This window comes from Scardinius erythrophthalmus, assembly GCF_964197995.2.
Source record: "Scardinius erythrophthalmus genome assembly, chromosome: 13".
NCBI lineage: Eukaryota > Metazoa > Chordata > Actinopteri > Cypriniformes > Leuciscidae > Scardinius > Scardinius erythrophthalmus.
In genome coordinates this window covers 25,913,634-25,938,019 of record NC_138233.1, presented here as the reverse complement: position 1 = coordinate 25,938,019, position 24,386 = coordinate 25,913,634, and the positions used below count along the sequence as shown (strand labels likewise).

Genomic DNA, 24,386 nt, shown 5'->3' with positions numbered 1-24,386 from the left:
TTACTAATAATTGGCATGTAGTACACTTGGCACAGTTCTTCTGGTGTAACCCTTGTGGTTACCAGCGCAGATTTTTTACAATTAGCCAGATTTTTGACTATTGCCATGACATATCTTTGCAGCTTTTTCTGGCCAGGCTACCAACATGAATTGCTGTGTTTTTTTATGTACAGCTGTAATCGAAATCATTCAACCCCCATTGCAAATCAGGTGTATTGGCAAAATGTACAGACTTTCAGCTGTTTGCAATTAACAAATCAAACAAAAGTGTGAAAAAACTCAATACAACAAATATGTCAAGTGGTTTCCCTGAATTCAACTGAAAATGCAACCTTTAATGACTCCTGCAGTCTCAAAATTATTCAACCCCTTCATGGAAATCATCTTTTGTACTTAGTAGAACACCCTTTTGCTGTTTTGACCTGCTGCAAATGAGATGTATAACCAGACACCAGCTTCTTGCAGCCTTTCTGAGGAATCTTAGCCCATTCCTCATGAGCAATGGCCTCCAATTCAGTAATATTCTTTGGTTTGCGCACTGCAACAGCTTTCTTCAGATTTTCTATAACTGTATTGTTGTAGAGATAGCTTTATTGTGCAAAGCATTCATAAAATATCAGTGGAAATGTGTAATTGTAGGAAAAAAGTTTGGTCATTTTTTGGATGTTTGGAATCTCTCATGCTCATCAAGGCTGCATTTATTGTGAAATATTACAGTTTATAATTCCTGTAATGGCAAAGCTTAATTTTCTGTGATATTTTTGTAGAAACAGAGATTTTTTTGTTTTGTTTTGATGAATATCAGGTACAAAAGTACAGCTTTTGTTTGAAAGAGAAATCTTTTGTATCATGTTTAGGCATAATGTATTTGCTCTCACTTTTGATTAATTTAATGTGTCCTTGCTAAATAAAAGTAGGCCTATTCATTTATTTTATTGATATATTACTGTTTCATTATACTTACTTTCTAAAGATGGTTTTGAAATCATGAGATGATTACCCCCAGAAAGTCAGTGAACTGACTGAAACATGTCTTATCAGGCTTCACCTTACTTTTATCATTCATCACTTTGGTCCGTCATGCTGTCTTCATTCTAACCTTGAGATCTTTAACCATACTTTAACTTTGAACCTTTGGTGTACATCCTCACCATTTAAAAGACTAGCGCTGGATGGCATACATCCATAGTAGAGATTTTCTGAGGTCTTCTCTGTTTGGTACAGTCCCTGTAGACGTCCCTCAGGCAGCATCAAAACAGAGAGACCCGTCCTGCCGACTTCACCTTTTATACGGTGAGCCTGAGAAAATGCATCTTCTCTCCAACCACTGATGTGTACACAGCAGCATCCACAGACCACACTGCACTGACTGTCACAGAGAATCAGTTTCATCTCTGATCACCAGATTTTATTATCATAGTTATTATCTATGCTACTGCATTAATCCAACTAATTTGGCAGCATCTATGGCATGTGTTGAGCTCAAAACACAGCTCGCCACACCAGGAGGTGCTAAATATATGGCTGTATGAGTGTGATTTGTGTTTATTCATGTGATACAGTATGTGAAACAGAACTTCTGGCATTGGTTGTGTTGCAAAGCCTTAGAGTGCACAACAAGACGCGTTCCGCTGCTTTACTAATACAGCCTTTAGCGGGAGGGATGAGACCTCAGTCAGCCCTGCTGGTATTGTCATTACTATTATTGATTCTCATTTATTCCAGCTGTGAATACTGCAGTGCTGCCCATTGGCTGGTGTTAAGCGACTCCGATGCTTCACAGCTGCGGTGACTGTCAACTGCAGCTCAGCGTGGATGGGATCAATGAAGCACTGCGAGAAAGACAGCAAGATGGGCTGGCACGAGAGTTTTGAGATGTGACATGCCAGAGGAAATGAGATTCGCTCAATGTGTTTTTGTTTGTTTTCTTGCTGGGAGAAATAAATTCCTCATCTGGACTCAGCTTGTATATTCTTTCACGTGTACAAATAAGTTTAATTTGCATTTCCTTTAGGCGACAGAATAATTTCCCGGGATGTTTAGTCTGTCATCATGTTTGAGTTGTTTGTTGCCTCTTGTAAATTTGTTTTTCATTTTTTCATTGTCATGAATCCTCGTTTTCGAACTCGGCAGATTTCTTATCTTGTATCTGATTTCTGTCACCAGCTCTTCTAGCCATTCACTCCCGTCTCCTGTGCTGCCTATCCTTTTGCGTTCAACCAAATCCCCTTCTGCCACCAGCCTGCTGTTATTTGTTTTCACTGGCATCATGGGAGTGATATTTTTCCGTATTTTTTTCTCTTACGAGGAGACGTGGGTTTCTGACCAGATGTTAAACGCTGTTTTAGCAACTCGTCCATCTATTTGCAAATGAAGGCCCTGGGGCTGGAGTGCAGACTCCTTGGGGCTTTGACATGGTTTAACCACATGGTCGGTCTGTTCCAGCTTTTGGGGGCCCTTTTAAGATCTATCAGATTCCGGTGTCTCAAAACTGTGAATTTTTGTTAACCTCTTGAGACGCATTGACTCGACCTTAGGCTTGACGTCACTGTTTACCATGGTTTACATTTACTATATAGACTTATTTTTGTTCAGATCTATCAAATCTTTACTACTTTCAGACTTAATTACTGTCTGAAAAATAGACAGTAGGCTATACTTTCCCTGCTATCGTACCACAAGACATTATGAAGGTATCATAACAACTTCTGACAGTTTGTAAACCTTTGTTTCACAGTAACTTAAGCAAAACCCTCATGAGGGAAAACACAAAATTGCTCTATGTAATGTATCCTCACAAGTCAGAGGGTTTGGTCCCTGATGTGCTCTGAGACTTTGTGGGAACTTGTAAGACAGTAAACAGAATAAAGAAGAAAACTTTCCCCCTCTTTACACAGTGGCATTTCCCTGTTGCATTGTGGGTAGAAGAGCACAGAAGCGATTATTTTCCTCCCTCAAACAGTTTGTCTTGTCTTTTTTAAGAGCACACAACAGTCCTCTCTAAAATCAAGACCCAGAGGCCTGATGGTGAGGTTGGAACGCGTCATTCCTCTAAAGCACAGTGTGTAGTGATTGAGAACCAAAGAATGCGATGAAGGAGCCAGATGAGCAGTTTCATCATGACACACCTGATGTGAAGTACCCTATTCTGCCTCTGGATGCTGTGAGACATTTAAAATTCCCCTGTAAACACATTAGTGAATCACTTGTCTTAGGTTACAGATAGAGAAACATTTATCAAATCCGTTGCCTCAACACATCCATAAATGCATGAGTCTCATTTGGTGTCAGAGGCCGTCGGCTGCCTGCGAGTCCCCTACTCTGAGTTGCTCGATATTCCACATGCTGGAAAGTCCCCCCCCCCACACACACACACACATCTATCGCTCCTCATCTTCCACTTCATCTCTCTCTTTCTCTATCAAGGATAAGAGAGTGTTGTGCAAGTTCTCCTGCTGCTGCACTGAGTATGTGATCTGCATCCGTCTTTCTCCTCTGTGGCCATCAGGAGCAGGAACAGTAATGCTCATTTAAATCTCATCAGCGGCTCTATTGAAGCATTTCCATCTGCAGCAAGAGTACAGTGTCAGAGCCAGAAAGCAACCTAATTCCCTTTTTGTCTGCCTCTCCTAATCTTTTTTTTTTCAGTCTTTTTTGGGATGCTGCTTGTGATCAGGTATTCAGATCTTTAGATTGAATTTAGCTTCAGTTATCTTTTGTTCTTACTCAGCAGATCTGGATGTTCTTTCATTTATCGACTTTTTCCTGCTTTTCCTTAATACATAGACCGTGTCTACATGGTTAGTATTTATGATTCCTTTCTTCGTCATGGATTGAGGTTTCCTCTTGGTGTGTATGAACAGAATAAGTCCAACATGTGCAGAAGAAACATCAATCAATTTATATGTGCACTCTGTGCCTGGAGTGCTATTAGGTCATGCATGGGCCACTGACCCCATGACTGGGCAACTCTTGGCCCATCTTGATTTGCTTACCTGTGTGTGTGTTTGAGTGGCATATCCAAGGCTGGTCAAGCCAGATAAGAAATAGTGTTGTAGTATCTTAATATTTGTGTATACTGTGTAATGAAAAGTTTGTTTTTTTTCAATCGGAGGATGCATAAGGGATCAGACAGCCATTTTGTAGATTTAAAATGTTTAATCTAGAAACAAAAAAGGTGCTTTCCACATATATATATATATATATATATATATATATATATATATATATATATATATATATATATATATATATATATATACACAGTGGGGAAAATAAGTATTTGAACACCCTGCTATTTTGCAAGTTCTCCCACTTAGAAATCATGGAGGGGTCTGAAATTGTCATCGTAGGTGCATGTCCACTGTGAGAGACATAATCTAAAAAAAAAAATCCAGAAATCACAATGTATGATTTTTTAACTATTTATTTGTATGATACAGGTGCAAATAAGTATTTGAACACCTGAGAAAATCAATGTTAACCCTCTGGGGTCTGGGCTGTTTTTGGGGCCCTTGAGATGTTCTGACATGCCCTGACATTTGTGCTTTTTTCAGTTGCTTATAAACATATTAATGGCAAAGGTGTAAATTCACTCTGTAAAGCACAAACAGGGCTACCATAATATGTGAGCCACGTGTATGTACATGTTTTCATTTTTGAGAGAATAATGTTTATGCATGGTTATTGAAAAAAATAAAAAATAAAATTTCTGAAATAAGGCCACAAAACACATAGTAAATATGTGTCAATAAGACTTTTGAATAATGGATGTCCTCGCCTAGTGTTTTTTCTTCAAAATTATGTGAAAATAGTCTTGCTTTATCGTTCACATAAAACAATACATTGATTTAAATTGATGTAAAACAGGTTTTGCTTGGAAAGCCAATATGCGAGGGGGCGTGAACGAGGAGTGGTTTACAACTTAGAACACCCACTCTGCATAATGACTCTGCATAATTAGCCATTCATTCAGGTGTGACACTGACTGAGCCACAATGCAAGGACAAAAGATATATTTAGAAGAAGACTTATATTGACCATTTAAGATTTTGCTTACATCTATCTTGTAAATATGTTTTGCCATTTTATTAAAAAGGTTACAATTACAACAATATTACAATTTCAACAATATTTCAAGTGTACTCTTTCTTTGTAAAAAAAAAAAAGATTATAGGCCTACATTTTATCTATGTATTCATTACTTTCATATTTCGCCTGACTGTAACGTTTTCATGAAATATTAGGGCATATTGTTAATTTGCAGTTTAATACGTTGCTTATACAAATAGCCTACATTTTATTTTAGCATATTTCAGTCGATTTTTACTCATATCAGTAGCCTATAGCAATACAGTTTGCTGAAACATCATCATTCATTCACACACGCGATTTAAATTTAAACTGTCTTTGCCAGCTGTGGTAAACAGCGCACATCTCTGCCGTTCATTCATTCATAAACAGAAACCCACGTGAAGAAATTCACGTGAGAAGGAAAAAACTTACTAGTATTCCTCAGCTCGCTCCTCGATATACCGCACTTCTGAGGGACATTTTCCATTATTATTCCTCACAGCTGCAAGACGGTGTAAACAAGTAATGATCTGAATAAACTTGTTTTCTCGAGCTGATATGGGAGCGCTCACAGGATTGCGTGGATTGCCTTAGCCATTTGCGTTTGAATAGCGTGCGCTCTCCGTGGGCGGAGTCACATTACATCTGAATCAGCTGTAATGAGCTCGACTGGAATCGCTCTCTTTTAATACAGATTTCACAAGATGAGAATATTTGTTTTTTATATAAATTACTTCATTAAAAAGAAGAGAATTCAAGCTTCATGCCTGTGTGACTGTATGCCTGTTTGACTGAGTATTCGCTGAGTTATTGTTCATTTTCAGACGCGTTTCAGAATGGACTACACTGGCAGAGAGAAGGCAGAACTCGCCTCGTGTTTATTTTTCTTTATTTGGCAAAAAGCACAACACTTTGTTTTTATTGTGAGTATACACAAAAATAATACACATTTAACAGAATCGATTGATGTATGAAACTTGTTTTGTAAAATCAAAGTCAAAAGAGTATTTCGGGTCTCAATTCAACTCATAAGGAAAAAAGCGAGCAGATCACGCCGGCGTGATCTCCGACCTCTGAGGGTTAATATTTGGTACAGTAGCCTTTGTTTGCAATTACAGAGGTCAAACGCTTCCTGTAGTTTTTCACCAGGTTTGCACACACTGCAGGAGGAATTTTGGCCCACTCCTCCACACAGATCTTCTCTAGATCAGTCAGGTTTCTGGGCTATTGCTGAGAAACACGGAGTTTGAGCTCCCTCCAAAGATTCTCTATTGGGTTTAGGTCTGGAGACTGGCTAGGCCACGCCAGAACCTTGATATGCTTCTTACAGAGCCACTCCTTGGTTATCCTGGCTGTGTGCTTCGGGTCATTTTCATGTTGGAAGACCCAGCCTCGACCCATCTTCAATGCTCAAACTGAGGGAAGGAGGTTGTTCCCCAAAATCTCGCAATACATGGCCCCGGTCATCCTCTCCTTAATACAGTGCAGTCGCCCTGTCCCATGTGCAGTAAAACACCCCCAAAGCATGATGCTACCACCCCCATGCTTCACAGTAGGGATGGTGTTCTTGGGATGGTACTCATCATTCTTCTTCCTCCAAACACGTTTAATGGAATTATGACCAAAAAGTTCTATTTTGGTCTCATCTGACCACATGACTTTCTCCCATGACTCCTCTGGATCATCCAAATGGTCATTGGCAAACTTAAGACGGGCCTTGACATGTGCTGGTTTAAGCAGGGGAACCTTCCGTGCCATGCATGATTTCAAACCATGACGTCTTAGTGTATTACCAACAGTAACCTTGGAAACGGTGGTCCCAGCTCTTTTCAGGTCATTGACCAGCTCCTCCCATGTAGTTCTGGGCTGATTTCTCACCTTTCTTAGGATCATTGAGACCCCACGAGGTGAGATGGAGCCCCAGTCCGAGGGAGATTGACAGTCATGTTTAGCTTCTTCCATTTTCTAATGATTGCTCCAACAGTGGACCTTTTTTTCACCAAGCTGCTTGGCAATTTCCCCGTAGCCCTTTCCAGCCTTGTGGAGGTGTACAATTTTGTCTCTAGTGTCTTTGGACAGCTGTTTGGTCTTGGCCATGTTAGTAGTTGGATTCTTACTGATTGTATGGGGTGGACAGGTGTCTTTATGCAGCTAACGACCTCAAACAGGTGCATCTAATTTAGGATAATAAATGGAGTGGAGGTGGACATTTTAAAGGCAGACTAACAGGTCTTTGAGGGGTCAGAATTATAGCTGATAGACAGGTGTTCAAATACTTATTTGCAGCTGTATCATACAAATAAATAGTTAGAGGGGACCTATTATGCAAAATTCACTTTTGTATGGTGTTTGGACATAAATGTGTGTTGGCAGTGTGTGTACACAACCACCCTACAGTGATAAAAATCCACTCACTCCTTTTTTTTTTTAATCCCCATAAATCATAAGCAGTCTCTCCAAACGACCTGTTTTCAGAATGTGGCTTTAGTGACATCACTAAAGCCACAGGCCCCGCCCACGAGTGTTGACTGACACTGGCGTTATAACTTAGACCCGCCCTGATCGAGTTCACTGTGAGTTGTACCCATCTGCCATTGCTGCAGAAATGCACTCACAAGAAGCGTCGAAGCATCTCCCAAGCGTTGAAGGTGTTGTAGCTGGATGCATTCACATAGCTCTCTCTATTTACTCTTGAAATCTGCCAGCCACTGAAGACAAGGTGGATTCATTTTGTTTTCAAAGAAAATGCTCCCTGAACTCTACAAAAATTTATGTAAGTTACTTATGCACTTCTTATACTGTTTACTCAGCTCTAACAGTGATTTTCTGAAGAAAAACGGATGCTTCATCTTTTGTGTGACATACAGTAAACTTTATTAAACTCATCAGTATATTTTGTGTCATTCAGACAATTCAGATCGTCAGACGGAGTCATACAGCAGGCTTGCATTAATAGTGTATACAAGCAATGCCAAATATAGGTTATAATCGTAATTAAACTAACCTATACCTGTTCCAACTCCATACAGCATATATTCTCTGACTCTATAGGCATTTTTATGGTCGAAATGAACACCATTACTGTGACTGTCTGTTTTATTAGTATCATCTTCCCTGTTCTAGCTCTGATCGCGGCTGCTTAGGCTCATTAGCATTAAAGGAGAAGCACTAAAACAGTACATTTTTCACAGACCCAAAAAATGATGATTTAAACATGCTGTAAATAAAATTCTGTTGGATATTTTGAGCTAAAACTTCACATACACACTCTGGGGACATGAGAGACTTATTTTACATCTTGTGAAAAGGGGCATAATAGGTCCCCTTTAAAAAATCATACATTGTGATTTCTGGATTTTTTTTTTTTTTTTAGATTATGTCTCTCACAGTGGACATGCACCTACGATGACAATTTCAGACCCCTCCATGATTTCCAAGTGGGAGAACTTGCAAAATAGCAGGGTGTTCAAATACTTATTTTCCTCAATATATATATATATATATATATATATATATATTGAGGAAAATAAGTATTTGAACACCCTGCTATTTTGCAAGTGTGTGTATATATATATATATATATATACACACACACATATATATATACACAGTATATAGATAATGAAATTGAAACCCTGGCCAATATAGTGCTGTTCACACCTGTGCGCAGCCTGGTGGCCAATCATGAGCAGAGTGTGAAGGCTGAATTAGCAGAGCAATAGCACAGCTGTACATAAAATATTGCAGTTCACACAACATAATGGGAGACATAGCATTGTTCAAAAGAGGACAAATTATTGGTGCATGTCTCTCTGGCTCATCTGTGAACAGGACCTCAGTGTGGTAGTGTCGGCTTGCCACCATGCAGGACGAACCACATCCAACAAGAGTAACTGCCAACACAAGATGAAGCTGTCTGGAAGGGATATCCAGGTACTAACTGGAATTGTATCCAAGAAACCAAAGCTTCCCAAATTACTATTTAATTAAATGCGCATCTTGACTCTCCTGTTTCCACCAAAACTGTTCGGCGAGAGCTCCACAGAGTCAATATTCATAGTCTGGCTGCTATAGCCAAACCTTTGGTCATTTGTGCCAATGCCAAATGTCGATTTCAATGGTGCCAACAGAGGAAATCTTGGGCTGTGGACAATGTAGAACTTTTATTGTTCTCTGATGAGTCCATCTTCACTGTCTTTTCCATATCCGGGAGAGTTACAGTTTGGAGAAACCCCAAAGAGTTTTTACACCTGACTGTTGCTTCTCAGAGTGAAGCACGAGGTGGATCAGTGATGGTTTGAGCTGCAGTATTATGGCCTTCCCTACTGTGCTTGATTCACTGCCAAGAACTACAGAACCATTGTGCACCTAATGGTTCAAACATTGTACTCTGAAGGGGGTGCCGTGTATCAGCATGATAATGCACCAATACACACAGCAAGACTAGTGACAGAGTGGTTTGTTGAACATGAAAATAAGTTGAACATCTGTTTTGGGGGAGCAAGTCAGAAAACATTTTCCTCCAGCAGCACCACATAGTGACCTGACCACTGTTCTGGAAGAGGAATGGCTCGAAATCCTTCTGGAATGCTGTATCTGTCATTCCCAAGACAAACTGATGCTGTTTTGCCTGCAAAAGAAGGCCGTACACCATACTAGTCAATTATTCTGGTCTGAAACCAGGTGTTTCAGTTTCATTGTCCAACACCTGTAGGTGCGTTCACACGATATCCTAATTACCGTAATTTACGAGATTTCAACTGTGTTGACAGCATTGCCATAGAAATGCATATTTCCTATCCCAAGGACGTGAGCAGCTATTAATTATGAGAATGGGGAAAATGCAGCTTATATACATCACGTCACATGATCCTTCAGAAATCATTGTAATATGCTAATGTGGTGCTCAAAAACATTTATTATTATTATCAATGTTCAAAACAATTGTGCTGCTTGATGTTGAAACTGAGCTTTTTTTTTTTTTTTTTTTTTTTTAGGATTCTTTGATGAATAGAAAATACTGTGTATGGGATGAAACAGATTAATTACTGAATCAGTGTTTTCAACCAAAAAACGTCCTAAATCCGTCACTATCTTTACCAGACATATTCATATTGCCAATGAAATCATCACCCAAAATTGTATAAATATTCAGTATACCACCCAGCCGTAGCAGAGTCTTGATCTGGTCTGAATGAAACATTACAGAACGTCTTCCTCTTATTTCATTAACAGCTCGTTACATGCCAAGAACTTCTCGCTCCTGCAGGAGAACATGCAGCATCGGCTATAGAGCAGAAGAGCTTGGATGGGTTGTTCAGCGCTGTTTAAATTAGTTTTCAGCCACCCTGTTTTTCTGTCTCCTCTCATGCTGTCATTCTGCAGTGCTGCTTTTCTATCACAAATTCCATATCCAACTTTATTAATCTGCTTTTTCACACTCGGTTGCCTCCTTTTCCGTTCAGATCCCTTTTTTTTTTTACAGTCTTGCCTTTGCTCTTTTATCTTCACGAGCAGTGTTATGTTGAAGAGGTTCCCCACTGTCGTTGCGCACTGCAGAGGGCAGATGTGACAGATTATAGCGCAGAGTTTTGAGTTGTGCCCTCTGACCTCTGTGTCAGTCTCTCTCTCTCTCTATTTCACTCTTTATCTCTCTCATCATATGGGATTTGCAGTGACAGCCCCCCAGCCCCATACTTCTGTATCCTTCAGGCAAATAATGCCAAGCAAAACAATGTAAACCGAGAGGCGTGATGCATATTTCATGAGAACAGACCAGCATGCATATCTCAGACATCACTCTGTATTCTAAACAGCACATAATGCATGCTGTATACTGGGATAGGAAGTTACTGACATATTAGTGTAATTGCTAAAACTTTCTCTGAAATGATACAGTATATCCTTTTAGCTTCTGGGATCTTGACAATGTTGTCGTTTTTATTATTGAATCCATTGTTCATTGGATGGTTTTGTCTTTTTTGTTGTCTTTCTCATCTCCTTGTGGATGTCTAGAACGGAAATGGAGGGAGTCTTTAGGTATTGATCTCAAGAACCTTTACTAATTTAGCATCAGAATCTGCAGTCAATTTCTGTAATGGAATTCACAGAGGGGTTAATAAAGAATGAGACAGAGTGTGTGTGTGTGTGTGTGTGTGTGTGTGTGTGTGTGTGTGTGTGTGTGTGTGTGTGTGTGTGTGTGTGTGTGTGTGTGTGTGTGTGTGTGTGTGTGTGAGAGAGAGTGTGGATAATCCTGTCTTTGTGGCTTTCAGAGCAGAAATATGCCATCATTGAAATGAAGCTGCACCATTAAATTAGTCTTAAAGGGACATTTCTGTCCTCACCTCATGAATCATTCTCTAGCAGCCTAGACAGAAACATCGGAAACTTTTAATCAGAGTTGTCCCTCACTTTTAGTTTGTTTAGACTGCTTGCCCACTGACTGTACTTTAACCGTACACCTCTTGTACATAGTTCACATTAAATTGGCAGGAGCTTTCTTAAATAAAACTCACTGGAAATCTTCTGCTGGTGAAACAAAACAAGACATTCCAAGGAAGTACTAGTCATATTTTGTTAGATTAGAATACAAGAGTTTTTTTTTTGTTTTATTTTTTACCTTTTTTTCAATAAATGCTGTTCTCTTGAACCTCACTGAAAATCCTGAATATTTATTTATTTTTGCCATGAAATGGTAAGCAGTACAACTGTTTCCAACATTGATAAAAATAAGAAATGTTTCTTGAATACTAAAGCAGCATAGATTAAAATAATTAAAAATATAAAACTGTATGAATATATAAAATATATAAAAAAAATTATATATATATATATATGTGTGTGTGTGTGTGTGTGTGTGTGTGTGTGTGTGTGTGTGTGTATATGTGTGTGTATATATATATATATATACACACACAATCATATGGTTCCATGGTTTCCATGAAAATAGTAAGCAGTACAACAGTTTCCAACATTGATAAAAATAAGAAATGTTTCTTGAATACTAAAGCAGCATAGATTAAAATAATTATATATATATATATATATATATATATATATATATATATATATATATATATATATATACACTGCTCAAAAAAATAAAGGGAACACTTAAACAACACAATGCAACTCCAAGTCAATCACACTTATGTGAAATCAAACTGTCCACTTAGGAAGCAACACTGATTGACAATCAATTTCAAATGCTGTTGTGCAAATGGAATAGACAACAGGTGGAAATTTTGCAGGGCTCTGGCAGTGCTCCTCCTGCTCCTCCTTTGCACAAAGGCGGAGGTAGCGGTCCTGCTGCTGGGTTGTTGCCCTCCTACGGCCTCCTCCACATCTCCTGATGTACTGGCCTGTCTCCTGGTAGCGCCTCCATGCTCTGGACACTACGCTGACAGACACAGCAAACCTTCTAGCCACAGCTCGCATTGATGTGCCATCCTGGATGAGCTGCACTACCTGAGCCACTTGTGTGGGTTGTAGATTCCGTCTCATGCTACCACTAGAGTGAAAGCACCGCCAGCATTCAAAAGTGACCAAAACATCAGCCAGGAAGCATAGGAACTGAGAAGTGGTCTGTGGTCACCACCTGCAGAACCACTCCTTTATTGGGGATGTCTTGCTAATTGCCTATAATTTCAACCTGTTGTCTATTCCATTTGCACAACAGCATGTGAAATTGATTGTCAATCAGTGTTGCTTCCTAAGTGGACAGTTTGATTTCACAGAAGTGTGATTGACTTGGAGTTACATTGTGTTGTTTAAGTGTTCCCTTTATTTTTCTGAGCAGTGTATATATATATATATATATAATATACAAAATCATAATTTTACCAACCCCATATATTTTAACAATCCCAAACGGTATTTTACTTATTACGGTAGTGTCACATAATATATTTGTTTCCAAAATTACTTAGGCCAAAGCAAATTATCTTGATATTTTCTACATAATATTTTGTTTGTATTCAGTTGACTGTGTATCTGTTTTCTCTATTGCTATTAGAGTAATAATGTATAAACCTTTAAAAAAAATGGTATGGTTTTTATTTCATAATGTTAAAAACTAGAGCTGTCAGTAGAATGTAATTACTGTGATTAATCACATGATTTCTGACCTGTCTTTAAAAATTCATCCACTGTATATACTCTGTACTCGTTAAACTTAAAAAAGAAAGAAAAAAAAGAAAAAACATGGTCATGATAGATTTCGGTCAATAAGAAAACTCTTACTGAAGTTGCTAAACAAACCAGACCTTAGACTAACTATGTGAGATTAATGGTGGACATGCAAACTTACCAAGTTTTTTGTTCTTTCCCTCCACAGGTCTGAATCCGCTGCCCTTCGACCCTGCCACGAACAACGAACCATTGCAATTCAACAGCTCCAATGGTCCTCTGCTTTCTGACTGTCCTCTGGAAAACGGAACAGAAAACAGCAAAAAGAGGAAGAGACCCAACCTTCCTCCAGGTACGTTTAATGAATTCCTCCCGGCCTCAGACCACGCTCATTCACACTCATCAAGCCCTACAGTCGTTAATTACATTCACATCGTTATTTCTGCTGTTGCTCTTTCCTTGACCTTTGAGTGTGGGAGGTGAATGCCTGGAGGTCTTCTGCGTTCTGTGAGATGTTCACTTCAATTTATCGCCTTCATTAAAACATCAGAAAAGAAACCTCAGGATATTTCCACTTTTATAATCGCTTTGATATCATAATTAGCCATTTATGAGGTTAATAAAATAAAAATGTAATTAAAATATGCATGGAAAACAACACTTGATACAACCGGTGACCAAATAAACAAGCATTTCTTATTTCTATTGAAGAGTTTCAAGGATTTCTGCTTGTATTTTGTCATAATTATGACTATCACCTTGCAGTCTGAATTTTCAAAATGCAAAGGAAAGTCAGGGAGCCTCTGGATATATGCCAATCATGAAGAGAGACTCCGTCTGCTGCTGATGACCTTCAAAATAACACTTGAAAAGTAACGCCCAGGGAATTTTACAAACCTTTCTGACACAGGTTGACTCAAATGAAGGAGAACCCATTCATATTCATATGAATGTTAATGGCATACTAATTAATTGAATTATGATTAGCTGAAAGAAATGGATCTGTGAAAGACTACTTTGTTTCTGGTTGTCAAGGAGACTTAATTGGATCAGATTAATTGTTCATGTTAATTAGGCAGTCTTATTCCCATTTAGCATTTTACGATACAATGCAATGCGTGCCTCTTGGTATTCACTTTTTTGTGACATTTATTCAGTGTCTCAGTAAAACACCACTGTAAATATCTTATAAGGATAAATCCCATGGAGTTCGACGCCTTGCTGAGGGCCAAAATGATGATGGACATGGATCATAGATGTGCATTGAACCTGCAACTTTCTGCTTAAAGGTGCAGCAAGCAATATCTGAGAAGCACTGTTGCTTTTTTAAAAATCAAACCAAACAAACAGACCCTTCATTGTTCCGTGCCCAAGATTCATGAACATGCAATGCAAGAGTGGATGTCTCTTTATCATAGCTGAAGCGTAGCAAAATAATGCTAAGCGAAATGAAGGTGACGAAGGGACAACAAAGAAGAACAAAAAATTAACAAAGTACACATGAGTATATACAAGCAAGAGTTGGTTGCTTGCAATAACACTCAAAACCCTCCTGTTACTATAGCTAACATTACAACAACAACAACATATCTTGTTCTGTGAAACAAACCAAACCCAATGTTATCACCATATGAAACAGAAACAACGCAACCTCTGCGTCCTTTTTCAGGTTTCAGCCTTCCTGCTTATGTCTCTTTAGCGTTGGAAAGCTTTTCTAATACTAATATGGGTCCTAAAGTTCTTGCCTGATCATAACCCTTCTTTTTCCAGTGGGATTCCTCTGACCTTTTTTCTTTTGTAATGTCTTTCAGGGCGTTTTCACACTTCAGAACGGGGCACAGTTTGCATGAAAACTTGCTAATGCGAAAGCAACCAGGCCCAGTGTAAAAACGCCTTCAGTCATCTCTCTTTCTACAGTCTTTCTTTAAATCTTCCCCTTGCTCACACTCTATCCTCCCTCATCATGAGTGTATATTGCCTACTGCTGATTGGCTACAAGTTTGTTGTGGTGCTCAGTCTGATCCACTTTCAACAGCGTTTTTCAGAAATTACCAATTGCCCCTTTTAGAGTCTATAAGTCATTTGATAATTGTAAATTTCAGCCATCATGTGTTTCTACACATGCTGTTCTATGCAAATATAATTTCCATTTGAAGTCTGCTGCTCTGATCTCCTGGCCCCTGATGGTCATTTTTGCCTCAGGAACAGTGCCGCCATTCATGACTTGAAGTGACTCTGATTAGGGATAAATGGCAGCAAGTGACGGTGAGCAGAGCTTCTCATCGTCGTATATGCCCATAGAATTGATACAAATGGAAGTGAAATGGGCTCATATTGTGTTCTGGTCATGGTGAAGAGCTGCTTGTGCAGATCAAAGCTAGCCAGAGAGCTATAGATCAAAGCTTTCTAGCGCTAATCTAATCTGCCCATTTCAGAACACTTTTTTTTTTTCTTTAGTGCAAGGACGTTATTTGAGAATGGCTTAGATGAGCTGTATTCACCATACACCGAATATTTAAACACTCCAGAGTCCGGCTGCTGAAATGGAAGTCAGTGTGGTAATGGGTTTCAGACAATAATAGAAAAAAAAAAAAAAACATGTTTTATTGTTCTGCTTAGGTTGAAGAAGGGCTTTTAAGATTGTGGAGTATGTCAGTGCTGTGAATTAGCAGTGAGCCTGTGGTGCTCTTTAAGACGACGTGGGTTTGAATCTGACATTTCATCTTGCCTTCTAAACATTTCCTTTCTGCTCTGCTGCCCCTTACTCTCTTATCACTCTCTCTCTCTCTCTCTCTCTCTCTCTCTCTCTCTCTCTCTCTCTCTCTCTCTCTCTCTCTCTCTCTCTCTCTCTCTCTCTCTCTCTCTCTCTCTCTCTTCTAAAGACTACTAACAAAAAGGTGAGGTGCTCGTGCAGAAAATAAAAGGTTCTAATCTACCTTGCAACATTCCCTGATCTTTCGCCTTACTCATTTATTACTCTCTCTACTCTCCTTTAAATAAAAGTGTCAAAAGACTAAAAATAGGACACTGTGGAATGTCAGAGCCATAGCTTAACAGAAAGGTGCTCTATTCTGCACAATAAAAGTGGAAAAAGACTAAAAATAGGACACTGGATGTTGGAGCCGTGGTTTAACAGAAAGGTGTTCATGCAGACAATATGAGTTCTAATATGACTCGCAACATTCTCTCGATATTGGTCCTCTTATTACTCTCTCTAACCTCCTCTAAATAAAAGTGTCAAAAGACTAAATCATGACACCGTAGTATGTTGGAGTCGTGGCTGAACAGAATGATGCTTATGCTCACAACATTCCCTGATCGTATCCTTTTATTACTCTTTCTAATCACATTTAAATAAAAGCACCAAAAGACCAAAAACAAGATATTTGTATTAAGCACAAAGCTAATATTGGCTCACTCAGTGGGGTGTCTGCAGTTTGCTTCTCAGTTGCACAGTGCAATTAGCACCTGTCTGATTTGTTAAGCCCTGATTATGCTTGCTGAGTCATGAGACTGTTGTCTCGAATCTTACAATCTTACAATCTTCCATCGCTTCACAGCCGCTCTAAATAGTTGTGCCGTACGTGTCTGCTTAGCAACTGGGAGCTGCTTAATGGGGTTTCTTTTTGAACAACGCCAGCAGTTTTCCTTCCCGGCCTGTCATTATGCCGTGCTCTTATCCGCCGTGACCGTGCCTGATCAATCCGCTCCCTGATGGAAACGCATCTAAATGATGAAAATTCACAGCATCTGGTGCATAATGCATTCAGCCGCTCTGATGTCCTCTGGCAACACAAGACAGAGTCGCTCCTCCAAGGAGTGGAGCTAATGCAGGGGTGTGGACTAATTACCAGCCATGCAGATTTACTCTCGTTAAAGCATTATAATGGATAGATTCATCTCATTAGCGCTGGCACTCCATTAGACGACCAACCCAGCCATCCTCCACCCGCCCCACTGGTGTTGATGTTACCGGATAACGGATGCACTGCAGAGAGCGAGTGGGTGAGAATCTCCAATATTGCACAGGACAGTTGGCAGGTTGTTTACAGCTCAACCTGAACTCTCTGTCGCTTTAACCGGGAGCTACTCGCTGCTTTTAGCTACTTTTAATTTCTCAGATGATATTTCACAAATGAAATCAATGAAACAAGTGACACATAATTGGTTTTGGTTTTGAAGTAGAAAGACTGAAATAGTATTTTCTTGTAAAATGTAGGCTACTCCAATAATCCTTCAATTTTCGCAACTGTTTCGTGATATACAGTTTAATTTGTTTCTAAACTGTGAATACACACCTTTTTTTTACAGCTTAAAATCAGTATAAAAAGTGTGCTGACTGTTCTACCCACTCGTTTGTAGGTGAGCACCATGTAATTTAACTGTTTAGTGACCCATTTAAAGAAATAATAGCGAAATGAATGGAAACAGCCTAAATCCAAATCACACAATTGGTAGCAAAAATGAGGTCTCTAATTATTTCATTCAGAACTTGTTTCTGTGTTACAAAACACACCCAGTTTATTTTTAAACCATCTTTTCTTTTCTTTTTAACCCTGTCTTTCTCACTTTTGCTTTAATTTCTTTGTCTTTGTTTTAGCCGTGAAGCTTTTTTGCCTCATAAATGGCTTACACTTTAACTTATTATAATTTTTTAACAGCCTTGGGATAGTAGTTTTTCTCTTAAATTGCACAACAACAAAATGCATACATTACCACAGAGGGCTGCATCAAAATAATAACCTAATGCTACCTCTGTTTTGAACTTACCTCTGAAATATATCAGTGGGTTTTGGGTAATGCGCCAACACTGTGTAGCAATTGGTTCTCTTTTCAGAATTGCTAATGACATGCCACAATGGTTTTGTGTCTTAATGAATCATGGGAAGACATTGCCTTCATATTTCAGTGGAATTATTGGATGTGCAACAATATGTGGTGCAGGTTGAATATACTGACATTGAGTCTATTAATTGCCAAGGGACCTGATGAACTGGCTTATAGCTGAGGATTGCTGCCAGATGCAGAGGTTTATTTGTTTCTTGCTGCTGGTGGAGACACACACTATTGTCATGATGTTGTCAGGTGTTGTGTGGTGCTCACACATTCACACAAACACACTTGTTTTATCAGTGCTAACTTCACAAGTGAAAGAGTGTGAGCCAGTTAAGCAGTTTTTCACAGAGAAATCTGATTCTAATTATCAATTCTTTTTAATTCATGTAGTGTGGTTAACAATGGAAACAGCAGGGATGAATGAGGTGTGGGTGTGTATGTGGGTGTGTGTGGGGGGGTGTGGGGGGGGGTGGTACTCTACGTTCTGGGGACAAGAGGTCATTTTATGGAACAATACAGAGAAGCATGTCACTTCTTTTGTTTGTTTTGTTTTATTGCAATGTGCATAAGGGTTAAAACAAATTCTTAATGTGACAGGCCTACCTTTTGACCTTTTTGTGTATTTTTTGAGTCACTTGTATGTATAAAGTGCAAAATAAATGTTTGCTTATCACCCACTCCTACATCAGAGCATATATGCTAACTGCTTGGCTGTGGCTTTGGTGAACTGGGATATTTTGACTACAAGATTTGCATGTTGGCCTCTGCGATCATTTTAGGAAAAATGGCCAAAATTTGGCTTTTGCATGGAGTATTTTCTGTAAGCCAGCTGCTGTGGACACATAAATCAGAGGTGATATCAGCCAGCAGATGTTTTTATTTTTATGTTTGAGGATGTAGCAAGTGCCATGATATATGCAGTGAGTCACGCTGCTTTGCTGTAACCCTTCGGCACCATTAGACTGCAGTAAGTGGTGCTTGAGAAGTGTGCCGTGAAACACTATTGATTGGCGTTGAGGAGGGGAGGTGCAGATGAGGCAGTTGCCTCTCACCCTAACACGATTGAGACAAAAGACAAGGGAGGCAGCAATACAGTAAGCAATGTGTGTGGGAGAAGCACTCGGCAAAGGTTGGCAGCCCCGTCTGGCTCATTGCTTCAGTTTGTGGGCATGTGTGTGTGATCCAAGTGGTAAGAACTGCAACACAAACACAATCCCGGATGAGGACATATCTCTGTGTCTACAGTTTTACTGATAAATGAGGTGGTGTGTGAAGAGGCTGTGCTGTCTGAGTGCTTGTGCGGGGGTGTGTGTGTGGATGCTTGTGTAGTTGGTTTAACAAGAGATATTCCACAGTACTGGAAGCACAGCACCACTGTTGACCTCCACTCCCTCACATTATTTCTCTTAGGCCTTGTCCTGCGTGTGACCCTGCAAGTATTTGGACATCTTTAAATAAAAGAGAAACAAAACTTTACATCGGTTTTCTATTTATATATAGATGTATCGTATTACTGTTGACTTTGGTATTATGGCCTTAAAGGTCACAATCAAGTATCAGGCAGCGGGAATCTTGTGTGGCATTGTGTCTGTGACTTCTCCAAGATCTTGTGACAGTTGAGATGAGTCCTGGCACGAGCCGCTCACTGATGAATGAGCTAAACGTTCAGGCCCTCGTGTTGTGGCGCGCGCTGACGGCAATTCAATCAATCAGTCTCGTTCCTGAAGCTCACACCCTCCCTCTCAAACCGTTTCCCCGCAGGGAGCGTCTGTATTGATCTCAAACACTTCTGTCATTTCTTTTTCTCTGTGTGTGTGTGTGTGTGTTTTTGGCTTGTTTACGTAGCGTTGTGATTGGGGCGTGATGAAAGGCTGTGTGTTTGAAGGAATCCCACCCTGTGGTGACGAGGACTCTGCTCTCAGCTGTCTCTGTTCAGCGTGCCACATGAAAGAAGTGAATGATTGAATCTACATAACAAGCTGTGAAAAGTTTTCTGTCGGTATACCTCAGGGGGTCTGGGACATCAATCACCGCTGCCCTTTCCGTCTCATTTCTGTCTGTGTTGGGATGTATACGCACTTATGTGTACGTCTGATTTGTGACGTCTTGCCGGTAGTTAATGCTGTAAGTATGCTGGTTCACTTAAATCTAATATAGGGTTGCTGCAATAAGAGCAAATAACATAAAAAAAATCTTATTGGTATGAGATGCTTTCCTTCTTGTTTTGCCTCCATAACGCCCACTTTCCATGATCAAGTCTTCTCAAAGGATAAAATCAAGTCCCGCCATGTTCTTTCACGTTTAGGGCACTATAGCCGCGTTTCCATTACCCTTCAAATTGCGCAAATTGAAATTGCGAATTAAAAATACGCTCAATGGAAACACGTCAATTTCGCAAAAACTCCCATTTATCGCAAAAAAGTTTTTACGCTCTCATGAGGTAGTTTTTCAGGCAATTCGAAAAAGGAATATTTCGCAAAACTGCAATGGAAACAGTTTTTGCGCATTTACAGTCACCTGACTTAGAAGACGCGGTGTGTTTGAGGTCCATGTATAGCTACGCAAATAGGCCTAATAATTATTTTATATTATTTTATTTTAACATTTAATAGGCTATATTTAGAAGACGCTTTTATGCAAAAAAAGAACAAAGCTGAGTGAGGAGCGCGCACTGCATGGCACGGAGGCGCGGGCGTGAACATTTGCATTTTCCTATCAACAGTGGAAACAACTTAAAAATACTCTATCATTTCTGGCCATACAGAAAATAATAATACATTATTCTCAACTACTTTTATTTGTGTAAACTCACAATAACAAAATAAAACGTTGTGCTTTTGTAAAGTAAAAGAAAACAATCAGACGCACTTTCATGATCTCCGTAAACTGGAGCGCGAGAACTGAAACAAAATATAGGCTAAAGCTTGAAATGTCCACTTTAAAACGAACAAATTCGAATCGAAAGCTAATACCTTCTGATTTTGTAATTCGTATGAAAGGTGCATTTCTCTCTAAAAGCGCATCTGCTTAACAGCGGAGATGGAGATGTGATTTTAGCCAAAACAATAGTTTATTATTATTAATAATATTAATGGCTCTTCTCATTCAGCACTGCGGGAAAACATCAATTCCAGGTTCTAATTTGGCCTTAGAAAACCAGTAAAATCGAGATGTTTTCCATATTAATTTGTGACTATTTTAAATGTTTAATAAAGGGGCAAAAAGTCATAAACAAAAATCTGAAAATTCTTCGATATTTACTTTTTTTGCGCAGCAGCTGGTGTAGCCAGTTCAAATTAAAATTTTGGTGTTCAACTTTGCGTTTTAAAAAGACAACAACCGTTCATTTTTCGTTTTTCAACTACGGGTTAAAAAGGAAAAACGAATGGACACAAAGTAGCCTACATGGATCGTTTGGACAGAATACGAGACAGAGTTCTTTATTAAATTCATTAAAAAAAAATAATAATTAGACTATAGGAATACTGAATTCTAAATCTCAAAGAAATGCCACAATCAAAACCTCGGAGCAGAAATTAGGGCGAAACACCCAGAAACTCCATGTGTCGTTCGCATTATAAGGGTCTTTCCCTGCCATTTATGCTTGGATAACACGCCACGTCTCCTTCCATTAATAATAATAATGTCTAATGCGTTGGCTGTGATATTTTATAAACCAACGTCAGTTGCCGTGATTTTTGGAATGACTTATCGCGAGAGAAAAAAGGACGTTTTAGTCGCATAACATCGGTTAATGGAAACGCCGTCATTTCGCAATAGTTTTTTATCGATATTTAGATAATAGCGCAAAACATTTGCGCAAATCTGTAATGGAAACGCGGCTTATGAAATCCATATTATCCTAACCCTAACCCTATTACTATTATCATTATTATTAGGCTATTACTTTGAGAAGTTCATTATACTGTACAATAGTAATATATTTATGATAATATCAAATTAAACTAAACGTTTATTTTGATGGGTTGTAGTGAAGACCTTGCAGTAAAGTGTATTTGATTTTTATTTATTGAAAAAGTTGAATGATTGTGAAGTGACCCTCAGAGCAGCTCTGGAGATGAAAGTTCATGTTGCGTGAGATGGCAGATGCTGAAAACACTATGAGCATCACACGTGACTTTTTTCAGTTTAATTTTCATATGCACTAATCCTTATTGTGATTTGATTAAGTGTAAAACCAATGTTTTTTGTTTATTCATCCAAATTGTGCCAAATTCTGTTACTTTTATACAGTAAATTCCTTTTTTAACTCTGTGATTCCGTCCACTTTGTCCTATATGTTCTGTTGAATGTTGACTTTAAATCATCATTTAAGGCCAGGAGTCAAGTAGTTGTGGAAGCTCATCAGAAGTAAAGTCTCCGCTGCTTTATGAAAATACTTTTTTTTGGATACTGAAGGACTTTTAGCACAGTCATGACAATAGTGTTGATACTCAAATAATTTTTTTGCATGTAACTCAGTAATGTGTGATGTTTTCCAGCGCAGCAGTCTGCTGTATAGGGCAGTGAATCGACAACAAAGTCAGGCATCCCGATACAGAGGCCACGATACGATATATATCACGATACGGGTCTGCACTAAATTTTAGTGCACTAAACAGCTGTTTATTAAACACTGCATTCTAATTTCTATAGGGCCATTGCTAACTATAGCAAGAGTAAGCAGTTGCCCTTTCCATTATGAAGGGTCTCTGTAGCCCTGTATAACAATATAGGTAATGGCAAAGGTTTCATGTTAACATTGGGCACTCCCCACCAGGTACAATATTCTGATTGTTTTCTTCTGTTTGTTTAAGAACATGAATAATAATGTACTTATTCTTAATAAAATCATCTTTACATTGCTGCACAAATTAACACACTCTCTACATTTAAGAAAAATTTGAAACATTCTAAACGAATACGCTTTCTTCACTGCAGCTCATGCACACACGTTCAGACAGTCACTCACACAGAAACATTCAGCAACACAGAGGGCCCTATCTTGCAGCCAGCGCAATTGACTTTGTACACCGACGCATGTATCATTCCTATTTTGCACCCGCACAAAGCGGACTTTTCCCTCCACAGATGCACGTCGGTAAGTTAGGAAATACACTTGCGCTCCCCAGGGCGGTTCAGCGCAAAGAGGAGGCGTGTTCCGGCGCAAACGTTCCTTCATGCTATTTTGCAGGTTTAGAAAACAATTGCGCCACTAACCAGGAAAAAATAGTTTAAAGTCAGTGGCTATTTTCATATGCTATTTTAAGGGCGCATGCTTGGCCATAATCAATGTAGCGTGTGCACAATGCGCACTTTGATTCTCTCATCTACAAAGCAGCAGCAGTTTTCATTTTTGCAAATCATACATTATTACGATAGATAGATAGATAGATAGATAGATAGATAGATAGATAGATAGATAGATAGATAGATAGATAGATAGATAGATAGATAGATAGACAGACAGACAGACAGACAGACAGACAGACAGACAGACAGACAGACAGACAGACAATTTATTATAAAAGCATTCATCTAGCTTACACATTTACCCAAATTATCATATGCCTGTTTAACCGAAGTTAATTTGGGTGGGTTTCTCCATTTCAATGTAACTCCTCTCTCTTTTACGTCCCTGACGAGAGCGTTGCTCTCATCGGCTTTGAACCATTCCTGGCGCGCGCCTAGCAAATCCGCCGTTACAATAGCAATCCGCCATGGAAAAAGCGCGTCTGCTCTTAAAGGGAATGTGAGATGACTCTCTGATTGGTTTATTTCACGTTACGCCCAAACCACACCTATGAATAATGAAGCTACTTCAGACCTTTTAGATTTGCGCCTGGCGCAAGAGTCATTTATCCTGCCGGTATAATAGCAACAGCGCCAAGACCCGCCCACAAAGTTACTTGCGCTTTGTGCTTGACACTTGCGTTTCAGATCGTTAAAATAGGGCCCAGAAACTTCTCAACACGGGCATACATTTTTTTTATAAGTATAATAGCTTGACCACTGAAGAGCTCCATCATTTTTCTCAGCAAGGAGTTGGTACTCACTGCTGCACTGTTAATAGAGAAATGTGGCATGGAGGTAATTCATACATGCACAATCGGTAATTCATACTCTCTCTCTCTCTCTCTCTCTCTCTCTCTCTCTCTCTCTCTCTCTCTCTCTCTCTCTCTCTCTCTCTCTCTCTCTCTCTCTCTCTCTCTCTCTCTCCCTCTCTCCCTCTCTCCCTCTCTCCCTCTTCCAGGCCTATAAATGAACACAGACTTGATGTTTCACACTTTTCTGTGAATGGAATGTCGAACTGAAGATCGCTAGTTTTAGGAAAGCCAGTGATTTTATCC

The 24,386-nt window shown here is 39.3% G+C and overlaps 1 protein-coding gene across 7 annotated transcripts in view; it reads left to right on the top strand.

Moving 5' to 3' along the window:
* Window positions 1–24,386, top strand: part of enox2 (ecto-NOX disulfide-thiol exchanger 2) — a 250,392-nt gene that overhangs the window by 119,080 nt on the left and 106,926 nt on the right. For 6 of the 7 annotated variants that reach the window (XM_081382659.1, XM_081382656.1, XM_081382657.1 and 3 more), the window contains one exon: window positions 13,409–13,552. In XM_081382659.1, coding sequence (XP_081238785.1) covers window positions 13,409–13,552 — 144 coding nt within the window. Of the gene's footprint in view, window positions 1–3,089; window positions 3,164–13,408; window positions 13,553–24,386 lie in introns of those variants that run through there. The other variant, XM_081382661.1, reaches the window with a different exon arrangement.